The sequence below is a fragment of the Tyto alba genome, unplaced genomic scaffold (genome assembly GCF_018691265.1).
Source record: "Tyto alba isolate M040663 unplaced genomic scaffold, T.alba_DEE_v4.0 Super-Scaffold_14, whole genome shotgun sequence".
In the NCBI taxonomy this organism is placed as follows: Eukaryota; Metazoa; Chordata; class Aves; order Strigiformes; family Tytonidae; genus Tyto; species Tyto alba.
Window position 1 is genome coordinate 26,945,579 of NW_024881276.1, and position 20,749 is coordinate 26,966,327.

The 20,749-nt window shown below is 35.8% G+C and overlaps 1 protein-coding gene across 2 annotated transcripts in view; it reads left to right on the forward strand.

The window, feature by feature from the left end:
- Nucleotides 1–20,312, forward strand: part of BRWD1 (bromodomain and WD repeat domain containing 1) — a 61,073-nt gene extending 40,761 nt beyond the window's left edge. For both annotated transcript variants that reach the window (XM_033011301.2, XM_033011302.2), the window contains 10 exons: nucleotides 1,554–1,679; nucleotides 2,330–2,405; nucleotides 3,635–3,679; nucleotides 4,323–4,469; nucleotides 5,649–5,801; nucleotides 6,110–6,279; nucleotides 7,937–8,172; nucleotides 9,286–9,471; nucleotides 9,958–10,938; nucleotides 17,146–20,312. In XM_033011301.2, coding sequence (XP_032867192.2) covers nucleotides 1,554–1,679; nucleotides 2,330–2,405; nucleotides 3,635–3,679; nucleotides 4,323–4,469; nucleotides 5,649–5,801; nucleotides 6,110–6,279; nucleotides 7,937–8,172; nucleotides 9,286–9,471; nucleotides 9,958–10,938; nucleotides 17,146–18,296 — 3,271 coding nt within the window. In that variant the 3' untranslated portion in view covers nucleotides 18,297–20,312. The remainder of the gene's footprint in view (nucleotides 1–1,553; nucleotides 1,680–2,329; nucleotides 2,406–3,634; nucleotides 3,680–4,322; nucleotides 4,470–5,648; nucleotides 5,802–6,109; nucleotides 6,280–7,936; nucleotides 8,173–9,285; nucleotides 9,472–9,957; nucleotides 10,939–17,145) is intronic.
- Nucleotides 20,313–20,749: the final 437 nt, after the last annotated feature.

The window sequence follows — 20,749 nt, forward strand, 5'->3', positions numbered from 1 at the left end:
CTAAACTTTTTTTAGTAAGAAGAGCAATTACTCTTTTTACAAACACTCTGAAAACCAATAGTCCAGTACCTGAACTCAGCATTACTAGCGTTTTGTAGCAGGGCGCTGATGCTTGATAACTGCAATGTTATATTAATTTTTATTATGTTTCTTAGTTCTTAAGGCTATTGATTGCAGCCTGTATTGGTACTGTTTTCAGAGTTACAATACACAGACATTCATTCTTTGAGAAATATGCTATTTAAAGTAAGTAAATATAAAAGAAAAAATGAAGTTACTTCTGCGCTGAAGACTTAATTCAGATTTTAAAGTGCTATACTTAATTTACATTGAAGAGTTTTAAGCTCTTAAGCACTTACTACTTTCAGAAATGGGCTTAAACACAGAGATGAAATGTTAAATATTACCACCAGCGTTTTAAATTATAAACACTTACAGTAGAGAAGGAAGGAACTGAAGTGTAGTGATGATAATGTTCTGTTTTGCTGGGTGTCCTAGGTGCCTGTAGGTCTAAAAGAAATGTAAAGGTCGTCTTCATCTGGACTTGCATTTAGTGTGTCTGTAAATACAGTGAAGAGACATTAATAGTTGTTTTCATCCTACATAAGACTGAAATAATGTCTTAGGAAATAGTTTGAAATTCTGTAGAATTTCAGACTATGGAAGAGCTGCAGACTTGGGGTATCTCTGCTTCACGATTATAGGGAATTGGAAAAATTAATGATAAAAACAAAATTACATTCTTGTGCTAGCTCATTTCTATCAAGTTACAATTTTAATTTGTAGCAGTTTCTACAAATCTGTCTTAGAGGGCACTGCTTTGACTGCTCAGTTGGCCTCAAAGCAAGATGTTTGAGGGAAGACAGGAAAGAACATTGTAGCTGAGATGTCTTTAAAAACATAATTAGACTAAGTTTCTTGTCACCCTTTTTTAGTTGCTTGTCCCTTGTGTTCATTAGTTAAGAATTACTAAGATACTACATAAATTGTGTTCCATTTGATAGGGCTTTTTGACAAGCAACTTCTGATGTTTCCAGAATAAATGTTACACTTTACAGTGGTGGTTAAATAGTACTTTTTTCCCTCCTTTTTGAATAAGGCCAAATGTAAACATTTTTAAAAATGCATGCGTTTTTAAACAATCCAGGAAATCGGCAATGCCCAGTTAATATTTCAGTGATATTGTGTAACTTAGTGGTAACAAATGCTCGTGCTTACTTGGCTAGTTTTATTAACTGAATTTTGAGAATGAAACCAGGCATGCTAGAATTTCGCAAGCTTTCTGAAGATGAATTAGCAACGAGTTGGAAAATGAGTGAGCAAAGATGTGCCTTGTTGGTTTTGCATCCTTGAGTTGAGTGTGTGTCTGTGTATGTATGCATACACATACGCAGATATTTCAGTTTTACATGTGAAGGAAAGGTTTGAGACTGGTTTAAGCAAAAATAAAACCAAGGACAACTATCTTAATCTAATGTGGACAGAAAATTAATTTTTGCAGTTTTTAAGCTTTTTATCTTAGTTCTAAAGGTGCGATGTTTTTTAATTTTAAGGAGAATTTCTGCATTGGTTTGGGAAGTAAGATATATTGAAAGCAATGCTAGGACCTTCAATGAACCTGGGAGTGCTATTGCTAGAGCTGCAAAAAAGATCACTACCCAGCTCTTAAAGTTTATCAAGTAAGTGACATTTTAATCTAAATAGTGCTTGAATACTCGTGCTCTTAAATGATGGAACAGTATAAGCATCTTAATATCCCTTTGTTGTGAATTCTGCTTCTTTTGATTTCTTACTATTTTTCAATACACTGTGGGACAGTTGTATAATTCTTTTTGAGTATTATCTTAACCAGGGAAATACTTAAGTGTTCAGCATAGAGACCTTTTCACGTTTTCCCTTAGTGGCATTCACTGATGTTTTAGTTACATGAGTGAAAGTAGCTCAACCTATCAAGTAAGTTCTGTGCTGTCTAGCACATGCCTAGAAGTTCCTGTTACAGCTTGTCTCACTTATTTCAGTTGAGAGGTTCATTTTTGAAAGAAGTTGGTATAGGCAGCCTTCTTGCAGGTAGATCAGCTATGAAAGCCCCTTTCAAATCAGTGATGGTAATTTAACCCTCCTTCCCTCACTTCTGAAATGTACAGTTATAGCAGTTTTTCAGATGTAACATTACTTTGTTAATATTATAATCTTGCCATTTTTATATTTAATTTAATTCTTAGTTACTGTCTTCCAGTTTATGTGTAGCTTTTGGTTGTGGCTGTGTTTAATCTAGAAAATGACAGTTATGTTCTTGCTATTCTAGTAACAGAGATTAATTGCATTACAGTGATCAGGACTGTACAAACATTTTTGAACTATGTAGCACAACAGATGATGAACAAGATTGTCTTGATGCTGATCTGGTAAGATTTTTTTGTGGATAATTCCAGTAATGTATGGTGGTAAGAAAATACCACCAGCCTTCAAATATTTTTGGTAAAATTGGTGTGTATTTATGCATTTACATAGCTAATATAAACATGGAATATATTAGCATTGTGGGGGATGATGTGAGGAGATGCTCTATTAAAATAATTTTGAGTTATCAATACTAGTTAAGTAGTGTAACAAATATGCACTTGGTACTACTTGTGCCATCAACTAGGAGAATTCTTCCATCTCTGCTGGGTAGCACTTTATTTCTGAAGCATGTTAACATGCAGTAATGTAATATAAATATTTCAAGAATACTTGAATAGCTATCTCTCATTGGTTTTTTTAATTATATGCATCTGATTATTTCTAAGGTCAAAATTGTTATTCATATAGCTATAAATGCTAAAAGCTGACAAGTTGTGTAACTACTGCAGCAATGCATTGGCTCTCAGTTTCTCTGTATACCATAATATGAATCATGCATCAGATTTGCATGCTTCAGAATTTAATAAAGTGCATTTATCTTAAATCTCATAGAGGTAAATATGCACTGTGGTTATCCGGTGAATGCTATCTGCAGTGCTGTATGTTTATTAATAGTGTACCGAAAACTGCCCAAACTGCTGATGTCTTCTTTCACATTTTGATTTCTAATTTGTTACTTACTAACAAGACTTCATAAAGTTTCGAAGTAGCTGCTCTCCCTTGGGTGTTAATACCTAGGGAGGAACATTGGGTCCTATTAGTTCTTTATCTTGCCGCTTCACCATCGCTGTAGCACTTTCACATTGTAAGGTTTTTCTTTTCACCAGAAGTAACTTGCTCACAGGATGTCTTTTCCTAAACTCCGGACAAGCAAAAATAAGAAAGTTTTATGACTTTTATTATCAGTGAATTGAATTACTGATAATCTTTAGTCATTGAAGTTCAAAGCTGATGGGTATTTTCTCATTGCAATTTTTCTGGTGGTGGTTTTCCCTTTGTATTAAGAATAAGAATTGGAGTTGGGAATCTTCACTGGTGGTATCCAGAATGTTGCTTTCCAAGTCTCAAATGCTGTGTTTTATTTTTTGATATGTTCATCTTCTGTCTTATTGAAAGAAATAAGAATAAAAATCTATTTTTACCCCAATATCAAATCTGATGACACTTTGAGCACCCAATACCTATTTTTTCATCTATAATTTTTAAGATGATTGATTTTTATTTTGTGCAGGATGATGAAAAATGTCTTCCAAGAACAACGTATAGAAGAAGAAAAGTGAGTTGGCTAATCTTTACCGTATATACTGAAATCGGGTCTGGCAGGAAAAATTGATTAACAGGCTGTATTGAAATTCTGTGGGAGTGATGCTCGGTTTTATAACAAACATAGAACAGAATTTTTCCAGTGGTATTAAGGAAGTAAAAGCTTTGCTTAAGTAAGTCTTTGCTGTTTTAATGCTTCTATACTTGTTCTGTATAGCTGTCTAGGAAAATCTTAATTACAAGTTTGATACCAGTGCTTTCTAGTGTAACAATTTTCAGTTATCACTATGGTACTAAAATAAAAGCATTATTCAGCTGAGATGCTTGGAAAAAAATATTATGAGTGATGGATATTATTAGAATCTTTTGAGAATAATTTAGTATCAGAGGGTATGTTTTTGTGTGTCTTAGTTACTTAGTATTAAAAAAAACCTTGAAATATTAAAATAAAATTATATAATTTGTCAGAGTTTATTAATAAAGATTAGGAAAAAATCTGCTAGTAGTGTACTGCCATGTTACAAAACAATACACTGTTATAAAACAGTATGTTTGGAAGTGCATTTCTCTGCTACAGAAATAATTCCAGACAGATTATCAGGTTTAGTTTTTATTCCTATATTTCAGTAATGCTTTTTTCTGACTTTTTTCCCAAGGGACGGGGCTCAAAAAAAGGAAGAAGCCAGAAAACTGGCTATGATGAAAACTGTTGGAAGAGGCAGTGCATGGAACTGGTGAATTTAATTTTCCAGTGTGAAGATTCTGAACCTTTCAGGCAGCCAGTTGATTTGGATCAATACCCAGTAAGTTGTTCTTATTAACCTTGTAAGACATAAATTTTTTTTCTTGTAGCATTTGATATCATAAAAAAATCTCCATATTGCACTTGTAGCTATTTGTTCTCTTTATAGCTTTAGTCCCAAACCACTGAAAGAAATTTGCTTTGCTCTGTGCTTAGAACTATGAGCTGTGCTGTAACACCCATCAAAATAATTGACACACAACACAAAACAATTGTAGGGCAGTGGTGGTGTCTACAAATATCCTGATACCTTAAATATCATTTGAAACCACTCACAGTCTTTTTTTTTGTTTTCTTTTTTACTGTCTTTTATGGGTAAATAATTTTGGACAAATCTCTGTTATTAATTAAAACTAGTTTCTTGAGGGACGATCTACAAAATCTGTTTACTGAGCCTGAGCTACAAACTTGATTTGTTCCTTCCCTTTCTATTAGCTGTTCATGACATTCATGCTAACTCTTTGGTCTCTCTTTGTCTAAAAACACAGCAAACTTTCAAGGAAAAAAAACTTCTTAGCAAGCATGCAACTACTTTCCTATGGACTTCATATCTTGAGTCTGGTTCTCACTTCAGATTTTAAAACATCTTGAGGTTCTCTAAAATTCATTAACAGGAGAGAAGGATAGAGGTGTTCTGATTTGTGGGGTTGTTTTGTTGGGTTTTTTTGGTTTTGTTTTTTTTTTTTAACCACATCAGTTTGTTTCTCACAGTAAATGCATCATGGAAAGGATTACATGGTGATTTACAACAGTCTCATTTCTCATTCTGATTAACAATGAAAGCAATGGCTTGCATGTTAATGTTACTGGGTAGTTTTTATTGAGGAACTTCAAGAGAATTGAAATGGGAAATCTGCATGTGCAAGCAAGTGACACTGTCAATTTATGATCCTTCAGAAATTCTGAAGGCAACCTTGAAAATGAGCAAGAGTTCGTATGGGATAATGTAGTGGAGACTTTAAATCAACTACTCTCAGCAAAAGTATTGCTGTCTGCTGTGGTAGGTGCTTCTATTTTCAGCTCATGGACAAGATAATCTGTGGCCATTTTAGCTACCCTTAAATTACAGAAATAAAATTCAAAAGGATTTTGTTGTTTTGTTTTGGTTTTTTTTGTTTGTTTGTTTGGTTGGTTTTTTCTTTATACCTTCTTGAATCTTTTTTTCGTATGTTTTATTTAGGATTACAGGCATATTATAGACACTCCAATGGACTTTGGTACAGTGAAAGAAACTCTGGAAGCTGGAAATTATGACACTCCAATGGAACTGTGCAAAGATATAAGACTAATATTTAGTAATGCAAAATCTTATACTCCAAACAAAAAGTCAAAGGTAGCTGTTAATATTGAGGGGTTTATTATTGGGGGTTTATGCTTGTCTTAATTAAATGAGGTATTAATTTGGAAGTTTGTTTATCAGCACTTTTGATAAAGTTGATGGATGGCTAGATAGTGGGAAGTATGGCAAAAGTATTTTATATGTTAAATTCTTGTTTATCTAGTATTACATATGCTACATATTATATGTTACATATTATCTAGTGTGCCATGCTTTTTCTGTTTCTTTTCTGTACAGTTTTTAATTTTAGAAATGTTACTCTTGGATGAAAGGTTTTTAATATAAGCTTCTTCCTTACCTAGATTTATAGTATGACCTTGAGGTTGTCAGCACTATTTGAAGAGAAAATAAGAAGAATTGTTTCAGATTTCAAAAATTGTCAGAAACAGAATGAAAAACTACGAAGAAACCAGAGGTATACTAGAAGATTTCATAATCAAAGCTCAGTGCAGCATCCTACCAAAATGCTCAGGTAAACAAATTATGAAGATGTAGAGATGTATCACAGCTGACAAATATTCATACTGACTCATATTTAGTCTATGAAGAAGAGAACAGTTGATTTATTAAATGGTTAGCTAACTCTAGTGAGACTTTATAATTACTTCTCTTGCAGTAGGAAAGACACAAATAAAAAGCAGCTTTTGTTGTGTAGTATGAAACAGGCTGTGAAACAACGAAGAGACTGAAGAGTAGAATAGGTTGGGGTTTTGGCTTTTGCTTTTTTTAAATATCTCTGTTCAGCAAATCAGTATTTAATCTGACTGAAATAATGAGGAATGAAATAAAGATTTACTTATTGTATGTATTACAAAGATTACAAAGCTGCATATATTACATGTTTTATCATGTACGGAAGAAAGTCAGTCCTGTGAAATTGGTAGAAATCTTCACTTACTGTAGTATTCTGTTGGTAGTTAGATATGCCTTTTCTCTTTTGAAGAAAGACAGTCATGTCAACCAGCAGTTGTGTCAAGAGCTTAACTCATGTATTCTTAATTTGCATGTGGGATGAAGTGAGACAAAATATAAAAGTTAAACATGGTAAATTGCTGAAACTGAGCTTACACCTTTCTGTTACTGTCCAGCCTTTCTTGTCTGACAGTGAAAGGATAGGAATGAGTTTTAGGAAAAAATAGATCTAAGAATACATTTAATTCCATGTTTGGCTTTCTTCTTTTAAAATGTCAGTGGATTACTTCTACATTTTCAAATTCCTTTATGCATATGTGTTGGATTACGCTGCAGGCATACCTGGCAATGGGCTTTAAGCTTTACTGGGAGTATTCCTTGGGTTCTCATTTCTTCACAGAGAAATAAAGAAATGCACATCAGAATAGGCAGAAATTTTCCTTTGAAACTAGCCTTCTGCTCGTATCTGAAGAACTGTATGTGACTTGTTTACAAGTCAGTAGTGCTCAGCAGGACTGAAGTTTGGGACTGTGTGGGAGGACGATTGAATAGAAAAAAAAAGCATATACATCTTGTGCACCCAGATGAATATCTGAAAGCCTGTAAGGAAGCAACTGATAAAATAGTAATTCTAAATTTAAAAATAAGTGACTTACCAGGACTGCATGTAGTGCTAGCACGTATAGCAAGGAAGAATTAAATCAGTGAGTTTCTCTACAAACGTGCATTTTATTTTAGACAGCAAGCTTTCTCTAAAGATACACCTTCTTTGTGTCTTTGGAACTCTGTTGTGGAATAATGTTACTATGCATAGCAGTTAGTTCGAGGCCTGTGTGCAATTAACAAGAGACTGGGAATTCAACAGAAATTGAGGCTGCTCTTGCAATTTCCTGGTAAACAATAAGAGGACACTACTGTCTAGTAGGCATTAAGTATTAACTTCTTTTGTTTCTTAGGGCAGAGAAAGAAATCCTCTTGTATAACTTCACTGGGAACGCAGACTATTATTTCAATGAAACTACTTAATGCTTATCCCTGTGAAAGTTAAAATTGTCCCATGCCATGTTAGCTCACAAATCTAACTACCATACATCTAAAATCGTATGGCATACATTTAGTTAAGCTTTCAGAGGGAATCATTGTTAAAATCCATAATTGCCATTATTTCTCATAGTTTTACAACCTGTGTTGCTTTCACTTCTTTCCTTTTTCACTAGAAATGTGAAGCAGAAATCATTAAAGTCTCAGGCAAAAACTGAATCTGAGCAGGAAGATTCTTTTACTCAACCTACCTCAAGCAGAGCCGCCTGTGTTGCAAGCCATAAAATGAATGCTAGCGATTACAACCGTAGTTCCTCTGGTGAATCCTCTGATTCTGCATGCCTGGCATCCTTTGAAAGGAATGGAAAAGCTAGATCCACAACACTAACAAATTGTTCTGCATTATCATCAGGTCAGAAATGGAATCTGTTTCAGTTGAGGATTTTCATCTTGGTCTTATCTATGAATTGTCCACTAAGGTTTCCTTTCCTTTAGAATGTAATTGGAAATTATGGCAAATATGAATTGTTAAATGAGGTTTGCGTTTTTAATGTGATTTTTTATTTTGTGTATTTTAATGAATTTTGGACACTTAATACATTATTGAATGTTATAAAAAGATCTGTGTACCGAAGATAGCAATTTCTGCTTAATAACCCTATAGAATACACTAAGTTTACTAAACTTTTACTAATGAAGAAGCTTGCCCCTAAGAAGAAATCTATCAATAGGATAGTTTGCTGCTTAGAGGCAAAGCTGTCTAGGTTGTATATCCATTTTTCAGTCGAGCGGATGGTATTTTTTTTGCAGTTTTTATATGGGGATTCAAAACAAAGCTGAATTGAGTAAGACTAGTGATAAGAAAAAGTTGACCTGCTAACTGCGTGGTTACGTGATGCTCTTAAGTCTTCCCAAATAGAATAACAGAATTTCTTCATTTCAAGCAGCTGTTCTAGGAGAGTGGTTGTAGTGAATGGATGTCTCTTATTTGAGAGGAAAATGTAAAGTATTTGATAAGTGGTACTACATAAAATACAGGTTATACACCCATATATGTTACATAAAAATTGTCATCCAAAGTTAGCATATAATAGAAGCTCCCCGAGACATAATAAACCTTCCTGTCTTTTCCTTCTTCCCCTCCACCTCACTTTGACAAAAATTTAACTTCTTTCAAAGAATAAGAATGCAAGTCTCTGTTAGAGAGATCTATCAGAATATGTTTTGAGTTTTATTTTAACATGCTTTTCTCTTCTGTTACTTGGAAACAGCTGTGTTACTTTACTTGAAACTTAAAATACAGGTTAAAGAGGCTTCCTATCACTGAACACTGTATAAATAGTGCTGTATTTCATAAAGCTATCAATTTCATACATGTAAGACATTAAGGCATGATACTGTGTTTTGAGATAATATCATTAGGAAATTTTGAAGATTTCCTGGATCAGCAAAAAGTAGCTCTTAACTGGAAGTTAACGGTATGTTTAGAATTCTACTTGACAATTATTGTTTTTTTTTAAAACAGAAAGTGAAATAGAAGGTTCTTTGGTTTCTTCATCTACTTCCTCTTCATCCTCTACAAGTAGCTCAGAAGACAGCAAGGAAAGCTCTGTGGCTCTTGTGTCACCTCCACTACACAATGGTGTATGTAGAAGAAAGAACAGCAATTGTAGGATAACCAGAAATAGAGCTGCTCAGAGAAAACAAATAGGTAAGATTTGAGTAGTTTTCTTGTGAATGGCAATAACACAAGTCTGCATATATATATCTATATAACTAAATGCAATTATTATTTTTTAAACTGCTGTATATGTAAGATACTAACTTTTTCGATAGGTGGTAGTTCTGAAGCTCTCAAAATACTACACCCAACTTTTAAAAAGTTTGGGTTTTCTTTTACGTACTTGGGGGGGAGGGCAGGAACCAAGATCCTAGTGAGAGGGAATGTCTTGCAACATTTTATATCTTAATGAAAGTAAAAGCAATAGTTTTCAAAGTAGTTCTAATTTTCACAAAACTATAATGAATCTGAAATTTATGACATAGCTAAAAAACTTCTTTTGGCAGACAGCAAAAGCACGTAACTATTACCAGGAGTATATTTCATTTGTCTGTGGGTTGAACCTGTTCCAGATTTGACAAGACTTAGGCTTCTATTTTTATATTTAAGATATTAATATTACTTTTTCCTTTGCAGGAACACTTCTTCAGGAGAATGGGAATACAAGAAAAACTGTCAGGAAAAAGTTATATGAAAGTGACTCTGAAAATACCTCAGTGGTGACATCTGAGTCGCTCAGTAATAGTACTGGTAGACATAGAAAAACTCCACGCAGGAGTGCTGCTCTGGCTGCTAATAAGTTAAGGCTGATGAGTGATGTGGAGGAAGAGGTTTCAAGCTCAGAAAGTATTGGCATTGGATGCAAGAACAGAAAACTGCCTCACCGAAATGCCTCAGCTGCAGCCAGGCGAATGTTACTGGAGGGTTCTGAGGATGATGTAGGCTTAAAGTCCGAAAGTGAAAAAGAAATAGAAGAGCCGCTTGCCAGGAGGAAAATTCCTTCTCAACCTGGTTCATCTGCTGCACGGAGAAAATTTGTTAGTGAATCTGAAAATGGAACTTCGGATTCTGAGACAGACACGCAGATGAAGCAGAAAAACTGGCAAAGCAATGGTCATAAACAGTTACATGGAATAGTCCATTCTTTATCTCCCAAAATAAAAAATCCCACCCTAGACTTTTCGGAAGAGGACTCCAAAAGCCATAATTCAGAGGATGGGAGCACTCAAAAAGTTTCTGACCAGTCAACTTCTGCGCATAATAAGCCTGCGGTGAGCAACTCTGAGGATGAAGTGGATTATGAATCAGATAGATGGAATGGCAGAAAAGCAACTGGTCTGCAGCTTGCTGTTCCTTTAAAAAAAGCAAAGGTCTTGAGTGATTTAGAGGACACAGCAGAATCTGAAACAGAAGACAGAGAGGTTGAGAGAATTTTTGTCTCAGAGAGTTTAGTGCCAACTAAAATTGCTAGGAGTTCAAAATCTGGACTAGGTACCAGCTTCGATCACTCTTCTGATACAGAATCTGAGACATATTCCAATAACAGTAATTATTGTGAAACTTCTTCCAAAACAAAAAAGAGGAGGAGAAAAGGAAAAACAAAAGTCTTTAGAAAAGGTAAGATTTTCGAAGTTAACACATCTAACTCTTGATACTGACTAGATGAGGGAGGCTGTAAGATTAATGACTGGATAATGACTGGGAGGATTTGGACTATACAAAGTGTAATAGTGTTCCTTGTTGTTCTAAAATAACTATAAATGGGGGAAGGAGAACTGTAAAGTATGATGATGACAGTATCTAGAAGTCTAGACAGGCTTGGAACTGCAAGGTTATCAAACACAGCACTGAGAGAAAAGTACTACAGTTTGTAGTTTTATGGTTTTTATGATTCAGACTTGAACACCGGCTGCTGTTGTGCAATTCAGGCGATACACTTCTCTGAAAAACTTGCCATTAAATCATGATCGTTCTTTCCATCTTTAACTTGCACTCGCTTATCTGTGGAGCAGTATCTAGTAACTAATACTAAAATATCTATTCTGAAGTAGGATTGCTGGGGGTGTGTGTGTTGTGACAGTTAAATTTGAGAAATGCTGGCTTTGAGGTGGTTGGCACAAAACTAAGCAATATTCTAAAGGGTGCTGCGGAAGAGTTCTATGATAGGCAGCTCAAGGTAGCAGAAAGGAGCAGTGCATTCTCTTTCTTTCTCCTGCTCCTTGTTTTGAGAATTTCAGTAATGGAAACCCACTGGTTTGTACTCCTGTTACCTTGAGTTTGTGGGTAACATAATAGTTCTTACTTTAGATTGTCTTAATTTTCTGTTGAAATTTCTATGCTAAAACAGACTTACAACTGTTACTTTCAGTTAAAGTAACTTATGAATTTTATGGAAAGATGGTTTAATTATTCTTACTTCCATGGTGTACACTGGAATCTGTAACTTGATTGGACTTTTGGATTTTATTCTGTCAGTGATGTGTAGTGTCCTTAAGACAGAGAGGCACTTTGATGCTTCATTGGTAGTGTTCTGATGCATGTCTGCCTTTTCCCAGATTTAACATATAGGGGTTTGGGTGGTTTTGAGGGGGAGGTTGTCTGTGGACGGGGTGTGGGGGGGTGCTGTTACAGATACTTTCAGTGACCCTCCTAGTCCTTGCTTGCTTTAGTTGCATAGGTTCGCGCGTGTCTCAAGCAATGTTGTATCTAACTGGAGCATCATGTCACTGCTCTAACTACATTATCAGACCGATAAGACATTACATGAGAAGGTCTCTGTAAAGCAGTTAACAACAGCCAACTGAAGGGCAGAAATTCCAGGTAGTTGCAGAAGCAAGATTTACCATTCCACTTGTTTCAAAAAGTTTCCTTATTTGCTTTTTGTTGTGTGTTTTTTTTTTTTGTTTGTTTGTTTGTTTTTCCCTCCTGTAATTTTGTCTGTTACTTAAATGCTTCTGCATGCTAGCTGACTTGTTATGATTAGGAGATTTGTTTTTTTAGGTTTTTTTTTTAAGTTTATCAGAATGATGCTAAGATTTATTAAAACAGGCTCTGTACATTATGTGTCTTCATATTGTTAGGGGATTGGTCCTGACTTACAATTTGAAAGACTGTTCAGAGGTTGGTGTTTGCTCTAATCTCTCCAAACCTGTCACTGAATCACAAAGACCAGAATATGAACATCTAAAATCTCCCTAGGAATTTCAACTGTGCTTAGAGTTTTTGTTGTGTTCCTTACCCCCCCACACCTCCCACACACACACACACACCCAAAAAAGTGAAGTATCTTAAGGGATGCAGTTGGATCATTAGCTTTTTCTAGATCTTAGCTAGCATAGGGCTGTTTTGGATTCAGTATGGGATTTGGTATGAGAAGAATGCTGATAACACACTGATGCTTTCATTTGTCGCTAAGAGATCAAGGACTCTCCAGCTCCCCATGTCCTGCCCGTGCGCAGGTGCACAAGGAGCTGGGAGGGAGCACAGCCAGAGCACCGGACCCAAATCGGCCAGTGAAATATTCCATATCCTGTAACATCATGCTCAGTATATGAAGGAGGGGCAGCCAGGAAGGAGGGGGTTCCCTCCTTTTCAGGACTGAAATTGCAGGATCTTGGTATTTCAGGGTTGTTAGTCAGGGACAGGCTGGGTATCGGTCGGTGGGTGATGGGAAATAGCACTGTGCATTACCTGTTTGTGCTTTCTATTTTTTTTTTTTCTTATTTTATTACAATTATTAAACTGGTTTTATCTCAACCTGCTAGTCTCCCTTCACACCTCCAATTCCCTCCTCCATCCCCCGGGCAGGGGAGGGTGAGCAAGAGGCTGCATGGTGTTTGGCTGCCGCCTGGGTTCAAACCATGACACCTCCCCTGTTAACCACCCTAATGTTCAGGTGTGTGCACAGCCCAATGTCAGTTTTTTGTTTTACCGAAATTTTTAAGCTGATGCCCTTTTAAATCAAATTAAGAGACTCCATCTAAAAGAAATCCTTAAGGTACATATGGGGCAACAGCAAATATCATTACATTTCTACAAGTCCATAAAATACGCTTTTTAAAAGTCAATAAGGATAAAATACAGTAATGAATACTTGTATCATTTGGGTCTCATTGCACAATCATTTGTCAAGAGGGCTCAGTATACTGTTAACTTGGTAAAAAAACTTAGTGTTTCCAGTAGGCACAGATTCAGGTTGGTTAAAGACATAGGGCCAAGTTTGAGACTCCTTTCGTGTGAAAGGGGAATATATCATTGTCCTATACAGTGTTCCTTATAGGTGAGTAACTTTAGGGCATTTAGTTTTCTTTACATTGTGACTTACTCCCTTTGTTGAAACATTATTTGTCCTATATATGAACCGATAGCTAGGTTTGGACAATGGTTACTGTAAAGCACAGTATTTATTCAGTTTATTTCATTATTATCTTACTATTTTTTCAGTTTGTCTAATCTTTAATCTAGTTTGCGGTATTACTGCAGGTAGTCACATCATTATTTTTAAACTAGCAGATACCCTTTCTAGCTCATTTTTCTCAACAATCAATAGATGCAACAACAGATTTGCTGTTAGCACAGCCTGGTTTACTGTGGTTTGTCAAACTGATGCATGAATTGCTCTCTTCTAAAGAGGCTTCTAACTGTAAATAATAAACTAAAATGTTTGTACTTCTAAAAGTTATTGTTAGGTACTGCTGGAGTATGTGCATGCTTTATTTAGATACATCCATATAGGCACATATGTATTTATAATACCTATTTTCAAGTACTATATGTAGTGTATATATTCAATGCTATATAACTATATATATATACACTAAGCAATTAATCAGCTAAGAAATTTATGTGAACATTTTCCTTTGGTTATTTTTTAAATATATATAATATATACACACTACATACGAAATATAATACCTAAAATGTAATATATATAGTACTGTAATGTATATTATTCTTGCTCAAATATATAATATACAGTATATAGCATGTTTTTGTGTATATTAAAAAAAAACTAAAGCCAAGTTTCCACATAAATTGTGTAACTGGTCAATAGTTGGGAAATAGTTTGTGGAGTGTAGCACACCCTGCAGATTAGCTGGCTGGATAATCCTACCCAGTATTTCAGCCTGGACTTCCAGGTTTAGAGTTCAGTGGCATGAACTCCAGGATAGCTTGTCACAATGGTAAACTTGATGGACAAGGCCTTGGTGCCTTTCTTGTAAATGCTCTCTCAGTTTTTGTGGGTAGTGAAGTTTAATCCTCTCTCTTCCTGTCTGTGCAATCTGTTTGTACTTTTGCAGCATTTAATTCAGGATGTTCATTGTGTAATTTCATTAAGCTTTAATAAAAAGATGAGCTTTATATAAATTTGCTCCCAATTTAAGATACTGTATACAAAGTATAGATTTAATAATTTGGTAGTGTGTTACAGAAAGGCTGGACTCCTTTATTCTTTAGTCTTGCATTCCGTCTTCTGAATTAGCTGCCGAAACTTTGAAAATGTGCATAATCTATTACCATAAAGGCTTTTTTCCTCAAAACATATATATATATATATATATATATATATATATATATTTACTTGTAACATCTGTAAACACCTAAGCACCTGCCTCTATGAAAAACTGGCTAAAATCATTGTGTGCATTCTTTTGGGGTTTGCTTTTTTTTTTTTTTGGCTGCCTTTCGTGGAATAGTTCCAGGTGATGCTATTGAGTTATAAGGATTTATTTATTCAAAAGAAGATTAAGTTAGCACTCAGCATTAAGGTCGGGCAGTCTTTTCCACCTTTCCAAACTGCTCCTCCAGGAAGTGAGTGTAGCTCAAAGCAGATGTAGGGGAATCTTAATCCTAGGGTTGGGTTATACATTCCCACACTTACTAACTGGTCAGAATGCCTCTTTGTACCAGTAACTTGTGTGCTGTTGTTTGCCACCTCTAGTATGTTATGATGTATCATTCCATTTACTTATAGTATTTTCCTGCTTCAAGTGCAATTTACTATGTTAGAGCTCTGTGCTCCTGCCTGTTCAGGTTTACCTGCCTTGAGCAGAAGCTGTATGTCGGGTGTGCATCTACTTGATAGTATTGGAAGACAGTGTGTAATTGAAGCTTTAGCTCCTCATTTTTCTAATCTGTGAATTAGTTCACCTTTTACACAACATTATGTGGTATTCAGCAGGAATGTATTATGTTATTGCCATAAAATCACACAGTACAAATAGTAACAGTAGTAATGTCCATGTCTAATTTCTGGAAACTGTTAGAGAAGACAGTAAATTAAGTATCCTTTGGAACCATCAAACCAGGAATTTACTTCAGTACGTAAAAGGACTTACTTTGAAATAATGACCAGATTCGGTATCTGAAGAGATTTTTAATATTGGTTCTCAAGATGGACATTTGAATTTGTGTCCTGTAACTTTTTTTTTTTTTTTTTTTACTTACTATAATACATCTCCATTGTGTTTATTCTTGTTGGAATTTAGGGAAGACGTTGCGCTGTCTTAGGTGAGGAATTGGGGAACAAAAGCATTCAAATGACTTGCAATGTTAATACTTCTGGTTAAGATGCCCAGAAGGAGCAAGGAACTGAACCTTACTTGGTTTTAGGTCTCAGGCTGGTATCCCCGTGTGTGGGTGGCTGTCATTCTCAGAGGGGATTCAGCCACTAGCAGTTGAGACAGTTGAAACAAAGTTAGCCAGACAAATTTGTTTCCATCCCTCTGTGAAGGAAGATGAGAGAGCATGCCCGCTATGAATTCCTCTTGTTTCCCTAAACTTCTACTTGAAAAAATACTTAGTTGCCTAGTGTTCTGCAAGTATACAGCAGCTACCATGATTTTTCCCTTGGTTTGCTGAGTACAGGTAGAGAACCATCAAAAGTAATGAGTTTAATCTAGAAAAACATGGACTGTTTTCAGGAGATAATAGGCTAATGCAGCGTAGAGGCTTTAATGGAGCACGTTTATCCATTTTGCTCATAAAATCAGTAATAGCTACAAAGAAACATGAGATGGACAACAGTCTTGGGAAAACTAACTTTGCAAAGCACGTTTCTGTTAAAATAGCAAAACTGTGTTGTTTTTTTAACAAGTCTATGCAAACTTATTTCAATAACCTCTGCTTTTAATTTTTATTGATACCTATGAGTAATTCTATTTAGAAGGTAAAAGTTTAAACTACTGATCTTCATAGCTTCATTCACATTATTTACCAATTAAACATTTGTCTTAAAACCCAACATAAGAAGCAAGAAGTGCTGTATTAAAAGTAAAAATACTGGATGGAAGATTCACTGTTAGGAGTCTTACTGTTTAAGTTGCTAAGGAACTGAATGGTTTAAATGTTGTCTACATATGTGAAACATTTATAAAATTGTGAAATCCATCCAGAGCTTGTGTCTACATAAAATATTATAATCTCTTTTTTTAGAATAAAAAAGTCTAAAAATTGTAATAATTCATTTTGAAAGTTCATTCTGTTAAGAAAATTATAGGTTCTAATGATAGACGCATTAGTAATACAAAAGCATTTGTTTGGGTAACTTGTAATTGCTAAGCTAATTACTGTAGTGATGCTAAAGAATGTTACTCTCAAACCCTTTCATTATCTCAATGCAAAAGAGTAATCGTGAGAGTTAAAAGCGTGCCTGGGACCAGCTGACTGTATTTTTAGTAAAGGCTTAAGGTAAATTGCATGTAACAGCTGAAATTAAAAAAATTGCTTTTCTATGTTTTATTAAAGGTGGTAGTGTTTGTGCTTAATAAACTAATTATTCCAGGACTGTAAGTTATTAAAAACTTCTTGATCTTTATTTTGTAGAATCAACATCTGAGGAGACTGGACAAAGTGCAAAAGTGCTCAGGAACAGGACGTGTATCATTAACTACAAGAAGCATATAAAGCTGTCTAATGTGACTGAGAAGAAAAATCCACGCAGATGTGCTACTTTGGCAGCTAATAAGATTAAGATAATGAGCGATACAAAGGAAGAATTATCAAGCTCAGAAAGTGTTTACACAGTGAAAAAGAACAGAAGGCAGCTTCATGGCAATGTGTCTGCAGCATCCAGGAAGAGACTGATTGGCAACTCAGAGATGGATGCTTGCTTGAAGTCTGAAAATGAGAAAGAACAGCTTTCTGGCAGGAAAAAACTTGCTTGTCCTGAAACATCTGCTCCTAAAAGAAAATACATTAGTGAGTCTGAGAATGAAAAAACAGAATCTGAGGCAGAGATAAAAGTGACTCAAAAGCAGAATGATGATGACTACAAGCAGGCACAGAAAACAGTCTGTGCTGTAGCTCTTAAAAATCTCAAGTACGACTCTTCAGAGGAAAATTCCGCAAACCACAAGATGGAAAACGGGAGAAACTGGGGAAGTTCTAGTCCATCAACTTCAGCCTACAACCATCATATGAGCAACTCTGAAGAGGAGGTAGATTCTGACTTAGCTAAACACGAAACTAAAAATATCAGAGAAGGATCAAATAAAAAATCTAGAGCCTCTTTCAGAAGATCAAAGCTATTGGATGACTTCAAAGAAACAGCAGAATCTGAAACAGGAGGGAGGAAAGATGAAAAAAGCTCAGTATCGGAGACTGTGGAAGCACCTGGGACTGCAGGAAGTTCAAAAGCCAGTTTCAATTGTTCCTCTGATTCAGACTCTGGAACTGATAACAGTATCTATAGTGATGCCACAGAAACAAGAAAGAGGAAAAGGAAATCAGAAATTGTTAGAAAAGATATTCCCAATTCCAGCCCACCTAAGCCTTCCAGAAGACCCCAGCGAAGGAAACGTTGGAAACCTAACCAAGAAAATGACTCTGAAGATTTGGATTACACCAAATACAGAAGAGCTAATCGGCGTTCTAAGATAAGAACTCGGAACGGCGGTAGACGGACTGTGAGATACGATGATTGTGATGACGACGATGATGACAGAAGTTTAGATGATGCAGATTGCGAAACGTAACCTTAAAAGGAAAAGCCAGCCCACTTTTTTTTTTTATGGTAATAGCACTAGAACTCATGATGGATGCTGGCTCTTCTTTGTCCTACATTTCAGGGAATATATTTATATTTTTCTATGAAAAAGTTATGAATGTGATTAGATGATGACTTTCTCCTTTTCATATTTTGACTTGCACTTGCCTGCCCATGTAGCAGCATTTAGCACAGATGCCAAAATGTGCCTCATTATAGGGGCAATTTTTTGTCTTTACTGGTATTTTATTACATATAACAAGAGTTAAAATGTTAAAACACTGCGCAACAGGTTAATAGCAGTATGTTGAGTATTATTGTTATGGGTGCTGCAATGGAATACTACCTAGGTCATACAACATTCAAGAACAGATTTCAAACATCTCTAATGCTGTATGAAATCATATACAATAGTAACAGGCTTATAAATACTATACACTATAAAAATCTGGCAGATGCTAGCATTGCATCAAAAAAGTAATGAGCGGTCAGTACGCTAATAACTTCACAACTTGCATTAGTACAGATGTGAAATGTTCTGTACTTCCATTACTGATAACATGCAATTAGAACCAGTTACCAGTGAAAAAGCGTATTTGCCAATTAAGAAGGCATATTGGTGCTGGTAAAGAGAGGGTTTATGCTGACAGGTAGTACTATCATCATTAATGTGACTTCTATACTGTAAACTTAAGAATATGAAATGCAGGTGAACTCTTGGGCCTAAGGGTTTTTGTGTGTTTTCTTTATAAAATAGAAAAACAAACAAAACACTTGTTCTGTTTTCTTTATGTCTGAAAAGCTTGAGGTGCAGGATTCTTACATTCCAGACCTTTTTGCTACATGTCTGTGGTTCTTCCATATTTAAACTTTTAAGTACTTTAATGTTAGACTTCTCATTGATTAAACCTTCTCAGTTTCCAATTATTGCAGTACCACTCCTATTTCCAAAATGTTTGAGGTGGCTGTTATTATTAGTAGGAAACAATTCTTGCAGAGAAGATAGGAGAAAATTTCTCCAGGAAAATGTGTAAATTCCTGGTTGGCCATGTATCGACTACGGGAATGCATAGCACCTCTAAACTCTTACCTTGCTTTTTCCCTGGAGCTGTGCTGGCAGAAGCCCCACGGTCGCTGCCTTCAGTCCAACACCAGGTACTTGGTGATCTCCGCTCCTTTCCCCCTCTCCGCTGTAGGTTTCCTCCCTCTGCTCTGCTGGTTCCCTTTCCCACACTCAGTAAGACTTTAGTGATTCCTAATCTCATTGGTAGAGGTGTGTTAGAATATTAGATTTATCCTAACCCAGCTCACTTGAACTGAAATAACAGGTTTGTGAATTAGTTTTCCAGCAGATTGGGCTGGTAGTAGCATCCGGAAGGGGTTTGGGGAAAAAAACGAACAAACAAAACCCAAATAAAGGTAGTGCAGCTGCAAAATCAGTCATTAATGGCAGAACTGCTTGTACAAATAGAAGTGGAGTAATGGGAAAGGGAGTCCCACCCACATGCTGCTCACCAGCGGTTGGTGAGGACCACTTCTCCAGCAGTGTCGCTGACATCATGTGCCAAAAGGTGTATTTACCATCACATCATTTTGGTGTCTAAAATGTTATCTCGGTACAGAGAAATACTTCCTCTCCCCTCCTCCCCCTCCCTTAAGACTTCTATACAAAGTCCAGAAATAACCTCCTTTATGTCATTCTTGCCCCGGGAATTTTCTTTAGAGCATAGTCTTTAATATGACACAGAAGAATTGTGTAAATTCAAGATACATGTTCATCTGAATTTAAGTTGGTTTCTAAAATATGAACGCGGTTGTGTTTAGCGATGAAAGTTTGAGGTGGCTTTGTGTGTCTTACCTTCTAGGGGCAATTTTGTTAAAAGAGAGTAAATCAACTGGTATTTTTATATTATCCGTAAACTGAATGCATTGTTCAGCAGCCGCTTATGATCAATGTTCTGTGGAGTATAACCTCCAGTATAGGAATAAATACTGGTACAATGGCTCTTCGGTGAACGTCAGAGTTTTTATTAATCTTAAATTTAAACGGCTAAAATTGGGCTGGTAAGTTTTGTGTTTCTAATTCAGGCTTAAATTTTAAAAAGGTGGTTTTCTTTCTCGCCCTTTTTCAGGTGCTGTGTTCTCTGTTGTACCGCACGTGTGCTACATGTTCATGGTGATCCCTGAAACCTGGCAGGAGGTTCCAGCCTCTGCATTTATGTATCTGAGAGGGAATTACTGTCCTAGGGACTGTAAAGCTTTATTTTCTAAGCAAAGCACATCCTACTTTGTATTTCCTAATTTTATACATACAGACAGGTCCCGGAGAGCCAGTAGGAGGGAAAATGATTAAACTCGAAAGGGGCTTTCACTCTTTCAGCTTTTTAAGAGTTTGAATTTTGGGTTTTGTTTATTTATTTAAGTGAGCACACTTACTCTTAA